Source organism: Diplotaxodon limnothrissa, linkage group LG7 (genome assembly GCF_057381915.1).
Source record: "Diplotaxodon limnothrissa isolate DT_005_m linkage group LG7, D_limnothrissa_male_GT1.1, whole genome shotgun sequence".
Taxonomy (NCBI): domain Eukaryota; kingdom Metazoa; phylum Chordata; class Actinopteri; order Cichliformes; family Cichlidae; genus Diplotaxodon; species Diplotaxodon limnothrissa.
In genome coordinates, this window is record NC_140602.1 from 17,032,411 (window position 1) to 17,048,117 (window position 15,707).

General features: G+C 38.9%; 1 protein-coding gene across 1 annotated transcript; it reads right to left on the reverse strand.

Moving 5' to 3' along the window:
• Positions 1–5,604: 5,604 nt before the first annotated feature.
• On the reverse strand, positions 5,605–14,577 carry hbp1 (HMG-box transcription factor 1). The gene is made up of 11 exons (XM_085357570.1): positions 14,531–14,577; positions 12,986–13,149; positions 12,717–12,894; positions 12,260–12,380; positions 12,014–12,128; positions 11,464–11,582; positions 10,457–10,613; positions 10,166–10,310; positions 9,686–9,973; positions 6,673–6,814; positions 5,605–6,533 (listed from the first exon to the last, which is right to left on the reverse strand). The coding sequence occupies exons 2-11, from the start codon at positions 13,122–13,124 to the stop codon at positions 6,516–6,518; spliced, it is 1,422 nt and encodes a 473-aa protein (XP_085213696.1). The 5' UTR covers positions 13,125–13,149; positions 14,531–14,577; the 3' UTR covers positions 5,605–6,515.
• Positions 14,578–15,707: the final 1,130 nt, after the last annotated feature.

Genomic DNA, 15,707 nt, shown 5'->3' on the forward strand with positions numbered 1-15,707 from the left:
TTTTTCTTAGTTAAAGGCTAATTCATCAGTACAAAAGCTCTTTTCCCGTCCTGTTAGCACAGCTGATAAAAGGAGTAATAAATCTGGCTAGCTGGATGCCCGGAAGCATTACCCTGGTACAAATGTCTCAAAGTGGGGGAAAAAAGGCTTGTTTTAAAACTGTCAGAACACTCTCGGGGTTAAGAAATGCAGGCTACTTTATCAAGGACATTTCCAAATTTCGTACAAACATTATATACTACTCTATTCACAGAACACCACAAAATGGGAAAATGGGTCTAACCTTAATGGAAGAAATGATGTCTTCTCTGGTTGAGAAGCAGTTGCCTCACATGACTTCAGCTGGCAGCTTTGTTAAACGGTACCTGCAAACCATCAGGATGTAGGCCTTCTCGCTGTAGTAGGACATAAAAAGAGTTGGAGTGACCCATGAAGCGAGGGATTAAGATAAACACAAGAAGACAAAGATAAAGAAGAAAAAGATATTAACAGCAGACAAATTAGATTCTAGATGCTTGGATCAAAATTAAGGACATCTGTGAACAGACAAAGACATGCTAGAGGAGTGCTTGAAGTCTTTTTGTTGGGAAGTCTAGATATTTACTGAATTATCCTGATATTTTGACCTGTACTGTAGTGGATCACAGTTGTTTTGGTGATTCTTTGAGTTTTTATGTCTCCTGATAGATTTTAACAACACTCACTAGATGAAGTGACGCAAAAATGACACATTCTAACAACTGTCCTCAGGTTTTCATGATGTTGACATTTTACTTTGTACCATAAGCAGCTTAAATTATATATTAATTAACAAAATTAATGTTTTAATTTTTCATTGCCCTTCTCATTCTCTGATCATTTCAGCCCCAGTTTACTTGGTTTTTAAAAGGTTCTGTAACCCAATTGTGACACAACTTTTTTTTCATACTCCAAACTCAGTCACGCAGAAAGTGTGCGTTGTTAACATTAACAGCTATCGCACATAATCCAGGGCAGCAGCTACTCTTTGAGCATTAGTGTAGATTAGTCTGAAACAGCGGCTTCTCTGGAGCAATGTTCAACTCGTGTGATTTCTGTCCTTTCAGCTGTCCTGTTGTTCAGCTGTCAGAGCAAAGTGCAAATTCTATCAGCAGGAGTTTATTCAATCCAGTTTTCCCCAGCCTGAAACCTGTGGACCGAGAAAATGGAACGATTTCCCCCCCTTTCACAGTGTTCACGCACCATCCAATTAGAGCGCCGAAACACAAGGGACAGCGCAATAGGCAGGCAGAAATGTGGGCAGTGTTAAAGGACAAAAGAATGGTAGTACGGCAGGTCATAGAATATTATTAGAGAAGGAAGGACACACAAAGAGGCGCAGAAGTGGTGTCCTTGAATGCCAATTATGTGCTTGTATATGAAAATTAATTGAATACATTAACAAATGAAAGTTCACTCTGTAAGTACATGTGTTTTCTATGTGGTGCAAAAACTGAGTATTTTAGAGCTAGGACCAATATATTGCCCAAGATTTTCTTTTGGTTACTAAATCAGATATAAATGTTCAACTGCTCATTATTGCAAATATCCAATTAGCCAATCACATCTCACAACCAGCTCTAGTGTTTACAGAAAATGGTCCAAAAAAGGGAGTAAAATCTCCAGTGAAAGACAGGTCTCTGGGTGAACATGTCTGGTTGATGACCTGATAGGAAAAGACCTATAACTGAAAAAAACGATTACTCAAACTAAACTAAACAACCAAGGTATGCGGAAGAGCATCTGTGAACACACACCACGATAAACATCGAAGCAGAAGACCACACAGGTACACTGCTGTGAGCTAAGAACAGGAAACAGACTACAATTCCCATGGTTTTACTACAACTCAGCAACAGAAGAGGCCTTCCAGCTGTTCTGTTTTTCAGCTGTAATAGCTAATTCTATCAGTTCAATTCAGTTTTATTTACAGAGGCTTATATCACGGCTGTGTGTGTCGAGATGGGCCAAAATCTCTGAGGAATGTTTGAGACTTTAAATAGTAAAAACACTCAAATATCTTTTAAATCGATGTTTTCTTTCAACTGCATTAGGATTGATTTTAAAAGTCCAAGCTGTCTTATAATTTAATTATATACACTTAAATCTATAGATCAAGTTCCAAATCTCTGACATGAATAAAAATGATTAGTGTTGTTGCGATTTGGCACTACATGAATTGAATCGAACTGAGTAGTGCGCAGGATAGTGGATTTCTTGGTTTTTATACCATACGAGAATTCTAGGGTGCATGTCTTTGTGGCATGCACTTTCCCACCAGACAGATCTCCTGCTACATGCTGCCACTGCATCAAAAGGCGTCCCCTGAATCATCGTTAACCTCGGCGAGCAGAGATTTCGTGATGATAGGTGTCGGTCCTTCCCACACAGCACTGATGGAAAGGACCAACACCTTCTTCTTCCAGCGGTCAATTTTAAATCACAGGGGGTGACTGCGTTTCTGCTTGAGTAAGGCAAAAGTGGCAAGTTAACAGTCGCTATTCTTTTCTGGACTCTTTGCAGGTAGAACAAAAGCAAAGTGACAAATATCTTTTAGGGTCGGTGCTGAGCTTATCCATCACTTTGGTAGCAGAGCTGTCAAAAATCGGAGTGTTCGGCAGCCAAATTGGGATTTATGTTTTGTATTTTAGGGCAACTAAAAGAAATAAAAGTACTGACTTTTCTCTGACGCAACTAAAGTGTAGGTTTTTTTGTCTATTTCTAGTATCAGTTAAATAAAAAAGAAAAACACAGCAATGTGTTTTTCAGCAATGTGAAATTGGTAATATTAAAGTGCTTTTCAGTAGACTTAACACGGCTGAAAAAAGATGCAGGGGCATCTCACTCTTCCAAACCTTTTATTTAATATGCATCAACTCCTAATGAGAAGTTTGTGCATATTAGATAAAGATCACGAGCTCGTCTTTTTCTTAAATCCCAACCTTTAACTGTTTTTTATGTTCTCCGAGTCAGACTGTTGCGAGTGATAGCTTTGCATTTTAAAGCAGCATTTAAAATTATTCACTGTGCAAGTAAAGTTCAAGGAGAATTAAGCAACCAAGAAATTTTGTAGTAGGATGGGGGAAAAACACTCAGTGCAGCAATATATCCTATCACATTCTCTTGTGACATGTTATATACAAACTGTATGTTTTTGTAAATACATACAGACGTTCTAAAGAGAACTCTAGTCCCAATTTTAGTAATATCACCATAATGACCAACTGACTGTAAAGAAGAAACTCAAATAACAAGGGAAAACATTTCACTAAGCTAATTAAGCTGGCACATTATTGGAATTATACTTATTATTATTATTATTATTATTATTATTATTATTATTATTATTATTATTGGAATAACATTGATAATCCTTATACACACTGATGGAATGTAATGAATAAATCCACAAGTTTTGCTTTTTTTGGCCTTTCCTGTTCTGATGCTCAGTTTGATCTTCAGAAAGTTGTGCCTAAAAGCATCGAGCTGCAGTCATGCGACTGGCTGATTAGACGTTTGCCTTGAGGAGGAGTTGAATGTGTGCGCCTCACAAACTGGCCAGTGAGTGTATCGTGATAGTATCGTATCTTGTGCTCCCTTAATTCAAACATCTATCAAACAGACATGATTGTGTGGACTGGTGGGGAATAAGTGGACCTAGATTGCCTAAAAAGCACCCTTTTGTAGCTCACTTAAGTGACACATACGTCTTTCCCGTCACTACTGACAACCCAGTGAGCCTGCAAACATGTTCAGCTCTCTTCAGATGCCAAGGCAAAAGTGAGCTGCTGCTGATGGCTGTAAAGACTTGCCTTTTTACAAGTCATCTCCTTTTTTTTCCCCCTAAATCGTCAAAGCATCTTACACTGCGACATGTGACAAATAGGCCTCTTGCATGCATTCAGCAATCTACTCACATAATATCACACAATGTTTGTCCCACAGAGCTTCTTTTTTGTGCTTTACCAGATTTTAAAATGTGTAATGCTTAGTGTGTGTTAGTGGGGGGGGGGGGGGGGGGGGGGGTGGGGAAGGCAGCCATGTATCCATAAGAAAAATGTCATTAACACATTACTGCCAAACACTTTGCTCTTACAAAGACACCAAGAGTCTGCTATCTCTCAGTGAATTACTAAAGCTAATTGCCCCTAATTAGAAAGCCTTGATTAAGGTGCAGCTTTTGATTCAGGAGGAAGCCAGCAGTGATGATCCCCTGAGTTTCTCGCCATTCTAATTTTTCATTTTAGTATTCGTCATTTCTTCCTGCAAAAATAAAGGGGCTTTATGCATGAAGGCAAGTCATTTGTCCATGATTGCAATTTTTCTGGATGGCTGTGTGGATTGCAACTCAGCGACCTCTCACATGAATTGTCTCTATCTTTATTCGTTTTCTAGAAAAATCATCCAAGATGGCATTTTTGTACGATTTTTTTAAGGGTTTCCATCCTTTTGTTAAACGTGAGAGCAGCAGACCTTTAAAATCCAAATGTGAGAGGACACAGCTTATGGGTTTTTACTGTTAGGTGTCAGGTTTGCTCACTGTCCACACCTTAATGTTCATAAATAAGACACCACAGCCGTTTCTGTGTTATCCTTATGGCAGTGATACATTGTTTTAATTTACAGAGCAGTGACAAGATTTGAAAAATGCTTTTAATTTTCCACCACAATTATGACATTCTTTAATTCTCCTTTCAGACGTACAGCAGCGTTCAGCCAGAAGCACGTCAGACTCAACTTTTCATTCCCCTCAAAACACCATAAAGTATTAAACATCGACTATTTTAGAGCAGTCTGCTATGGATATGCTATAATTAGATTCCTATGCTTGAAAGGCCTGCAGGGTGTTGATCATTGTTATTTTATGAGGCATGTTTTTCTCGCCAGTTTTAAAATTACCATTTTGTGCTAGCAGCCAAACAGGGACCCACAAAAAATTTTATAAGCATAAAAATGCTTTTATTTGAGCACCAATCACCCGAGGACTATATTACTCTTTTATTGTTTAATTACAGTAAGGAGAAAGGAAAATCATTTTCTTTCTGTTTTTCATGCTGAAGCATCATTTTGTAAAATTCACACATGCTTTTATACATGTTCCCTTTATGATGACCTAGAAATCAGGGTATTTTTTATAAAGAGAAGATTGACATGGAAGAATCAAAAAGCAACTGTCTCTTTACAAAAACTGGGTGATTGCACCCTCTGGTGGTAACCATACATATATATATGTAACGCCTAAAATGATTGCTTAGATTAGACAGACAGACAGACAAACGGGCGCATGCCAAGGTCAGATTCCACTGAGCATAAGATTCAGCTAAAACCTTTAACGCTGCTGTCATTCAGCACAAGAATGAATTCGGCACACTTCCAACTTTGTACATGGTGGCTTTGGTGTGGTAGACAAACAAAAGATTAAACTGCATTAACCTGTGATGAAACTGTCAGTCTTTCCCAGTTGGACTTTCAGCTCAGTGAATATTAAGAGCTTTTAAAACTTGCTCATGTAGGAAACTGATAATTACTCAAAGGATTACCAGAACAAGCTATAAACACGTCAAAATATATTCACACTTAAAGCCAATCACCAAAGAAACACACAGCTGGAGAGAATTTTAAAAAATTATTTATAATATGATACAAGGATATTTTGTGCAAGAGGTTGTTGGTGCTGTAAAACCTGTACATTATGAACAAAAGCATTTAAAACTTAAGAGAAACCTGAAAGCAGAGCATGGCTGCTGGGCCACGATTGTGTCAAATGGCTAACTGTCAAGAGACGAGCTGTATTATACAGTTTCCCCCTGTATACAATGGCTGTATAGGATTAGATTACATATTTATATAAAGTGCAGAAGAAATAAACACTTACAGTGAAAGCCTGAAGTGCTTTATGACTGAGTATAAACCCACCACCGCATGCGGAAAGCCCTGTCATCATGTGACCGGGTGGTCGGGCAAAAACGACCTAAAGACTTGCAGGGCAGTAATCACAAACTGTTCGCCATAGTTCAGCGGCAGAATATGCTGTATACTGTAATACAAAATGTTTTAATAGATTATCTATCTGTGCAATATACTGAATATTAAAAATATCACTATGAACAGGTTTGAAAAAGTTATCTGAAATTCCCCCTTTTGTCTTTTTTTTTTTTTGACTGAAGCATAGCACCACAGGCTCTCATGTTTTCCCACCACTAGATATGAAATAACCTGAAATTCATTCTTATTTCAGAGGAATAAGACCATTTTTGACATTAAAGATATAAGAAAATATATGCACTGTTAGTGACTAGATTAAATGCTTTGTATATATATCTCATAACTCTGTTTTGTCACTATAATGTTTCATGGTTATAAAAAGCAAGTGAATTCAGCATCACAGTCGAGTCTCAAGAATACAGGAGAGCAAAGAGGCATCAAGCGGTCCATCAGACTCTGTCCAGCACCTCTCCATGCCAAAACAACAGCAGCCAGGGATGTGGGTAGATTATCTAGGTCTGCTGGGAACCCTGTGCAAAGACAACAGGAGTTGTAGATACACAGCAGACTGGACCCATGTTTAAAACCATAAAAATGCAATGTCAGTGTGCAATGTGGAATCGGTTGTGAAATAGAAATCGGTGCGTGATATCTGATTTTGGTCCTTACCGAGTTGGTTCTTTTACGTTTCCAACAGTCTGGATTGAGCCTTTTCTGCTCTTCGGCCAGGGCCTTGGCCTCCATGGTGTACATCCTCCTCTCCTCGTTCTTCATCTTCTTCCACTTGTCACCCAGAATGACACTAATGGCTCTGGAGCGAAAGGTTAGAGACAAATCGAGATTCAGTTTTTCAGATTTTTGACATGCCAGAATGTGTCTTTGTTTTCCTTTTAACACCGTCCCGTTTGCTCCTTCTGTCCAGGATATAGAAAAAGCGGCCCGCATACGTTTGATTAAGAAGTGAAACTAAATGTCTTTAGAAAAAAAATGTACCGTAAATGTCGGGCTATAAGCCGCTACTTTTTGCACAAGCTTTGAACCCTGCGGCTTTTAGTCAGGTGCGGCTTTTCTATGGATTGTCCGTGATTTTTGTCATATCGTAAGACGATTTGTTTTGTGTGTTCCGCTGTTGTACGGCACTACGTTGCCTGGCGGAAGGATCGGGGTTCAAGAGTGGTATGTTAGTCACATGTCCGTCCGCCAGGCAACGAAGTGCCGTACGAAGTAGCGCGAAAAACAAACTTCAAAGTAGCGCTACGCATTCAGCGGGAGGCGTGGATGATGAGCGGCGATAAACTTGCAAGTTATGCCCAAAAAGCAAGTTATGCCCAACTCCACCGGTGGATTCTGACAGCGTGGAAAAGTGTGAAAACATCCACGATCACCAACGGATTTTGAAGGGCTGGACTGCTGCATGATGGAGAGGAGGACACCGCCACGGCCCTTCTGAGGGTGTTCGACTCTGACACTGACAATGAGGATTTCTTTGGTTTTGAAAGTGACAACGAAGGAGAGAAGAAGAGTGGATGACGAAGCCATCCTGAGCCTGTTTGTATCCGACACTGGAGAAGAGGACTTTGGTGGTTTTAGTGCGCAGGAAGAAGAGAAAGATGGTGGTGAATGACTGACTTTTCTTCTTGTTAAAGCTGTGTCACTGCACCTGAGCCTAAAAGGTAGTCCGAATCTATTTTTCTGGTGTGCTGTAGGCTACTGTTATGTACTACATGTGCAAATATGTACCCATAACTTGTTTTTCAAAATATTAATAAAAGTGATGTCTCCAAACAGCCATCTCTTTCCTGACAATTCCCTTTGTGCATATTCTCTTACATATGATAAGTCAACATTGAAACACCTGCGGCTTTTGGTCAGGTGCGGCTAATGTATGTACAAAACAGGATTTTCCCCTGATTTTAGCTTGTGCGGCTAATATTTAGGTGCGCTTTGTAGTCCGGGAAATACGGTAATTTAATTTAATCTAAACACTGTCAGCTGTCAGTGCTAAATCTGTGACAGAGTTTTAGAGTGGAACCCCAAGGTGTAGATTAGCCTCATCTACATCTAATGTTTCATGTCCACTCTAACTTTTGACCTAAGAAAATAAAAACAGCTACACTTGGTTTTACTATTGCTTTTTTAACAATTAAAGCTGGTAAGCCATCTGTGGGTGGAGAATAAAGCCTTAATTATAATGTGCTGGGAGACGTGTGTCTTCATACAGGGTTTGGGTTCCTAAATGAGAATAGAGTTTTAGTCCTTCTGGTTTTCTACGACTTGTTTACAGCTTGTCTACATATCAGAAATTCTAACCCACCACTGAATGAACAGCTTCTCTATCAGAAGCATGACCCACAGTGGCTCTGCTGTTTTGTTTTGTTTTTTTGTTTGTTTGTTTTGGGGGGAAAGTTTGGGTTTCTTGGAGTGTTATTTTATCCTTGCTGTCAGGGCTACAGTGGCCAATAAGGAATTATCTTTGTGTTCAACTACAAGGCAACCTCTAACACAAGTTGGCGTGGGAAGGGAGACACAAAGCGACCATAAAGCTGTGGGCATTTTGAATCATGTGAAACTGTTCCACATGTTCCTCCGTTGACCTGGGGTCACAATAACCCATTTGGCAAACAGGTCAAAGGGATACATTTTGATCCAAGGTCACAGAAAAATTTAAACTAAAGGTCTGATAAAAATTAAATAATTAAAAACATCTAACCAAAGAACATCTAACCATGACAGGGGGTTGGTTTATCAAGTCACTTAATGCTCACCTATGACTCATTCAAGCATTTAAAAAAAAATAATTTTTTTTTTAAAAATCCATCTTGAGCAAATCTGAAAGTCATGTCCCTGAAAAAAGTGCATCAAAGCTCTGGCTGTTAAGTTAATCCATCTATTGCTCAATGAAACCTCATCAGAAGTTATCTCAATTGCGCTCAAGAGTCCATTATTAAGGAAGGGAAACAAGGAGGAAAGGCTGAGGTATGCCAAATCAGAAGTAGAAGTAAAGTGAAAATCAGTGAGAACAGGTCTGATGGATCCAAATGTAAAAGTTCAGGTTCAAATCATCGTCAATATGCACAGAGGAGGTAAAACGTAGAGTGTCTACAGCCACCTGTAAAGTATGGTGGAGGCTCTGTCATGGTTTGGTGCTGCATTTTAGCCAGTGCTATTGGAGATCTTGTCAAAACTGATAAAATTATGAAAGGTAATGACAGATTTTGATCACAATAGAACACGAACAGTCATGGTTTGGGCTCCCCAGAGCTCTGACCTCAACATTGTTGAAGCAGTGTGTGATCATCTTGAAAGAAAACAAAACAAAAGAAAACATGCAACATCCAAAAAAAGAGCCTTGAATGTCCTTCAAGAAGCCTGGAGAACTATTCCTAAAGAAATGACCAAAAAAAAAAAAAAAAAAAAAAAAAAAGAGTTCAGTCTGTATTGAAAAATAAAGATGTTGATACCAAATATTGGCTTTCAGCCTTGTTAGAATTGTACAGACTGAGTCTTTGCCTTACATAATCTATATATTTCCAACTATGTTTGCACGTTTCATGAAATTATTGCACTTTTTTCATATTTTCCTAGCAAAATATAGAAAAATTAGTGGTGGCACAAGACTTATGCACAGTGCTGTAACTGGGAATATCTGTAAGTATATTGTATTTCAGTGACATTTGCACACCTGTTGTCCTTTCCAGGATACATCTGTGTGTACTCCACCCTGTACTTCTTGGCAAAGAGCATGAAGGCATTCATTGGCCGCTTGCATTTCGTAGGTGTGGCACCACTGGCTATCCCTGAGTTGTGGCTCCTGTTCGATTTGCTACTGGAGGAGTGAGGGGAGCTGGAGCGCTCGAGTTTATCACAGTCTGGACTGACAGCACCCCCACTGGACAAGGAGGCCCTCCGTTGACGAGCCATGCTGCTCAGAACATACACCGCTGAGGAATCTAGTGGGGTAAAGTCATAGCTGCAGGAGACAGAAAGGAAGGATTCAATTAACCAATCAATAACCAGAACCTTCTTCTGGTGTGTGGAACAAACAGTATTTCTAAACAGCCAGGTTTCATGTGAAAATATTTACAACTACTTTGACTTATCATGTATCCAAGTGAATGTGAAACGACTGCAAAAAAATTACATGACCATCTAAAGAGCATACCTTCTGAAAGTGTCAAAGACGACTGAGTCATCACAGTTAATGGCATCTGGGTGGTTTGGCGGCAGGCACACATCACCCAGCTGCATCTCATAGCAAGGGATCCCATGGTGCACCACAGTAAGACTTGGATAAAAGGAAGACCACCCTGAAACAGGATATTATATATTAGTTTGATCCTAAAGGTGTTTACTGAAATGCAAAAACTAAATAGATTGGATTCAGCAAATTGTTTAAGTGGAAGATTCTAACAGCAAAGATCAATTTAAAAGGAAAGAACATGTGTTTTTGTACCTTTGTTTTTGACAAAAAAGGGGTGATCCAATCGGCATTCAGCTGTTAGCAGGCCTTCATCTTGTGAGCCCGGGTCAAAGGTCAGTTTCAGAACTGCCTGCCCAAAGGATAATGTCTCCTCGTGGTTCACCAGTTTAAGCCCATCAGAGCCATATCTCTGTAAAGGAAACATAAATGCAGATAAGAAATGTTTCTATTAACTGGAAAAACGTGCATGACAAATTCACTACCAGAGAAGAATTAGTGTAGATACAAATCAGTGTCCAACTGCTTAAAGACTCAGTACGCGAGACACCCACAGTGCTTAATGTAATAGACCACCTGTGATTAAATTTTTTTTTTTTTAATTAAAAAAAAATTTAAAAACCAAATATTTTTAGAAATCTGTCAAAAACTAAAAATAACTGAATTCATGTTTTTATACCCAAACTTCAGCCACCACTGGAGAATTTAGAAATTACTCAAGCGTAATATTTGACCACTAAAGCTCATTTTTCTGTTCGGGAATGCAGTTAAATTTATTTTAATTAACAAATAATAATTTGCTTTAATATTATTAATATTTATTTATTATTTATTTATTTATTTTGCAAAACCGGAAATTTGAAAATTTGTGGAGTAAAGACACTAAATTGATTAAACAGTTTGTACACACTGGTGGATCGACCATTACAGAAACATAAAAGATCATTTTAGTTATTACCAATACTGTTAATTTAGGACAGCTGTGGCATAAACCTTACTTGGGTGATAGTCTAATAAATTAGTTAATTACTTTACACCAACACACACACATATATATATATATAAAAACGACCATTGCTGCAAATCATTTGAGACTCATTTGTGCACACAGTTACTCAAATTTACTGTCAGTCACTTTCTATAAAGTACAAAGTAAACTACATATTATAAAGCACCTTATACAAGTGTCCACAATGATTTACTCATCTAGTCAGACTATCAGAATTTTTAAGACATACTAAAGGCACCATACGTTGCCATACCTTGAAAGAGGATGAGGATGGAGGCATGCTTTCATCATCTGAGTCATCATCCGAATCCCCGAGTTCATCAGCTTCCTGCCACTCCACATTTGGACCTCGATGGAAGCGCAGACGAGTCCCTGAATAGCAACAGAACAATGAAGCATGACAAATTAGCATAAGTGTGCTGATGTTGCAGAGAGGATGCTAGAAACTGGATGCAATGCTGCTGTTTGGACACCAGAGGTAAGAACTGGTCTTCTTTGCAATTTGTGCTAATCCTAGTGGAAGAAAATGTTAACAAAATCATCCTGAATGAATCTCTAGTTGTCCTCAGCACATTTTGAAGGATTTTCCTGCCTTCATCAAGTGATGACATTTGAAAAAAAAAGTGAATTTTGCATTCATGTTTAAATATCAAGCAAACACTATGAGGAATTTTCAAGACAATTGTTTCAAGTACTTCAAACGTTCACCATTAACTCCAACATGTGTGACTGAATTGACTTCTAGGTGTGTGTGTGTGTATGCACTGATGGATGCATATGGTCATGTATTCTTATTTATGCACCTTTTAGGAAACAATGCCAGGCTGTGGAGGGCCAAGAGTGAGACCATGCCATGTCTTCATCATCAGAAAACGATGATGACATTGAGAAAACCCCAGACTCTGATTCACTGCTGGCCTGTTTTTGATAATTAAGAAAGACAAATTACAATCATATCAGCATTGAGACAGGTTGAAAATCCATGCTGAGTCTGTCAGAATGAATGATTATCAGGTTTTTGAGTGAGAATGTTAGAAATGAAAGGTTACCCTGACACGCCTGCGCTCCCTGAGGTGGCCTCTGGACGGGTTGGGTGCACTACTGGCTAACGGGGGCCGGGCATAGGAATGTAAACTATTGCTGTTGCCAAAGATGTGAACTGGAGATGATCTGAAAAACAGTGACAATGTCACAAACATCAGTAGTTAGTTTGTTACGCAAGTAGATATATTTGTCACACACTCAAATGCACTTATATGCAGCTTTATGTGATTCTTTTGTAATTAAAACAGATTTTGCTCAGTCTTGGTCATAATGTTGCATGTCCCAACTGCAGTTAAAAATCTGCACAATTTTAGGGGCTATTTTTGCTGTTGTTCTGCTAAACTGCTACTCTTAATCTTGTGAAATTACCCCCAGGTGTACTGGGGTGTACTGTTACTACATGTGTAAAGGCGTCTCTGTGTTTACATCACACATGCAGGCATTCCTTAAACATCTACAAACCTTTTGTGTGGGGCGTCCTTCAGTAGAGGGCTCTGAGGACTGGTGGCTATGTTGGCCAACTCGGCAAGCCAGTTGGTGCTAGGAGAGCAGCTGAGCTCCTGGTGAGACACTGCTCCAACTTGAAATAACCTCGGAGACCTCTGGTCCTCCTCCACCTCCTGCAGCTCTGGCATGTCGTCTAAGGAGATAATTCAGTACTTTTCATACGCATATCTGAAGGGTTCGGTTTGCTTAACTGCAGACTGCACATTCTTTTTGGCTAGTTTTACCATACTCCATGTGGCACCCAGGAGGGGAAGGCAGGTCCTCATTACACTTGAGCGGATCGAACGACTCGTCCATTTTCAAGATGTTCGGTTTCCTCTCTTTCAAAATAAAAAACGGGCTACTGTCCAGCTTACTCAGCATCCATCGTCATACTCTGACACATCATCTGGTTTTGGGCAAAACCAAAAGACAAAGTTAGAGCTAAAATGGAGCTACTGCTGTCATCTGAATCAGGGCTGTGCAATAACCAGTTGCACTTGAAGCCCTTGAGGCAACTGTTGTTGTAATTTTGCACTATATATAAATATATAAATAAAAATTTAGCTCCGTTGAATTGAAATATGAACTAAATCAAAATAAAGTCTTTGCAGTTATAAAGTTGTATGTATGTCTGCGTTTGTTTGTTTTTTTTTATGGTAATATGGTTTGAAAGAATAATCAACTGAAAGAAAAACACGACTATAACACCCATGAGCTATCAAAGATCATCACCACAGCAAAACAAAAACACCACAGTTAGTACTGAATCATTGCATATCACGTATGACATCAATATTACGGAAAAGGCACAAAGCCTTTGGGAACTCCTTTGTCTCTGAATCGACACAGCAAACCTCTGTGAATAGTCATGTGACTCCCTGCGTGGAGGCCTTGTTTATAAACTTAAAAGGGTTTGACGCATGCGTACCAGAGCTCATTCATTCATAACTGCGCAGCGAAAGCGAAAAATACCAGAAATTCGTCTTAAAAAGTGTCTTACCGACGGTGGAAAACATCGTTTTTGAAAACAAAAGTATGTGAGTGTCAATGACAAAGTAAAATATATCATTCTTATTGGGAATTTATATTGTGTTAATCGACAAACAATGTATGGAAAATCGTTAAAAATATAAAGGTGACCGTGACTTCCTGAATTTAACACATTTAAATGAAAAACTGACGAACACTAACGGTCTGCCAACCGATCAAAGGCCGCAGGTTCGGAGACACCGTTGTTTCGACTTCGTAAGCAAGGATACACGAACAACATAATACCGTTCAGAAAACGCTTCAACAGTCTTATATTGTCGAAAAAGACGGTTGGGGACTCGGCCTGCTCTTTCTCCAACATTTAAATGCAGCAGTACTTTCCTTCGCTCAAACCTCGAAGCTCTGGGGTCTAACACTGTAAACAAAAGAATGTCAACAAGTTGAGGCATGACGCAACATCTTTGCCCCGTTCAAAATGAATGACACGAAAACCTATAGAAGCATTTTGACGGCATTTTCACACTATTCAAAGCATATTCTACTAATTTGAAGACTTGTTTTAATACAAACAACTGCTGTCGGATGGGTTTCTTGCAACAAAAACAACGAGCGTCACAACGGAGAAAAAAAAAGCCCCACTGTCGATCTCAATCTTCCAGTCGACGTCAAATTAACGCGTGACAACCTCGCTTAAACATTATACAATAATTGCAAAGACACGAGTCTCACGTGGACCGAGTTAAAAATTACTTTCAACCGTTTATTTCTTCGAAAAAACTCACCAACTTCCCACTTACCAGAGCTGTCGACATCAAGTAACTCTGTGGCATTCACTCGAGGGGAGGGATTGAATGGCTCCAGAGGAAGCTCCCCATTGGTGCGCAACAACGTCAACAAGACGAATTCGGATATTCTATTGGTTGATATGTTTGAGAAAAATAGGAGAGGTGTCCCCTAGTTTGTTGTTTATCCTCTCATTGGATAAAAGTATACGCCTGTTACTAGCCAGTAACAGCTGATTGGCAATAAAAGGAACAATACATGACTATTTTTTATCTGCAGTGTTGCAGTTACAGCAAGAATCACATGGACACATCGTTTTAAAGATTAAATTCTCTTTTTCGTAACGAAATAATCTCGTAGAAGATATGGGGACTGCCATGAATAATGAGTGGGTCAGTAAGAAACTGACTCTTTCATTCTTTTAACAAATACTAACCGGAAGCACAAATACAAAAAAAAAAATCTTTATTGACATGAAAAGTGAAACATACAGTACTTTTAGCCAGTATTGTGGGTATGCCTTCAAAAATGACCAGTCCTACGGGGAAGGGTGGGGGATAAAATCTGCATGTTTAACCAGTTAAACCATGTAAGCTGCAGACAAAATACAGAAGACCTCAGTTACTTTAAAAAGAGAGAAGTAGTAAGAGAGAGGACCCACTTTAGATTCCTGTTGAGCGTAAAACTGTAGAAGTTGTTGGCAGAGGTAGACAGCAAATATGGATGTCATAATAATGTATGTTTCACCTATGCAAAAACAGTATTACCTAAATTTTACATTGAAACACAGAAAAATGAGTTGCCTTAAGATGTTGCCTGTAATGACTACTGTCTTGTTGGGCAACTTATGAAGTTTAAAGTGGGCCTATTATAATAACAGTAAATACTCCGTTTTAAAATTATACAGCAATGTGTTGTGTGTTGTTACAAAACTATCAGCTATCTCTCTGAACTTTGCTTTTTTGAAAAAAGAAAGAGCATAGTACTCCGCTAACTGCCACAAACACTTAGCAACAGTGATACGTGGTTTATGAGCATGTATTCCAGGGACTCCATCTTATGCTAAACAGGAATGTATTTTTGTAGAAATTTTAGGATACTGCCAAGTTTTTTTGTTTTTTCATAATCAAAATGTCAAAGATTTTATCCTTTACAAACCGTTTACCCTTTCTCAGGTTTGGGCCCTTTTGT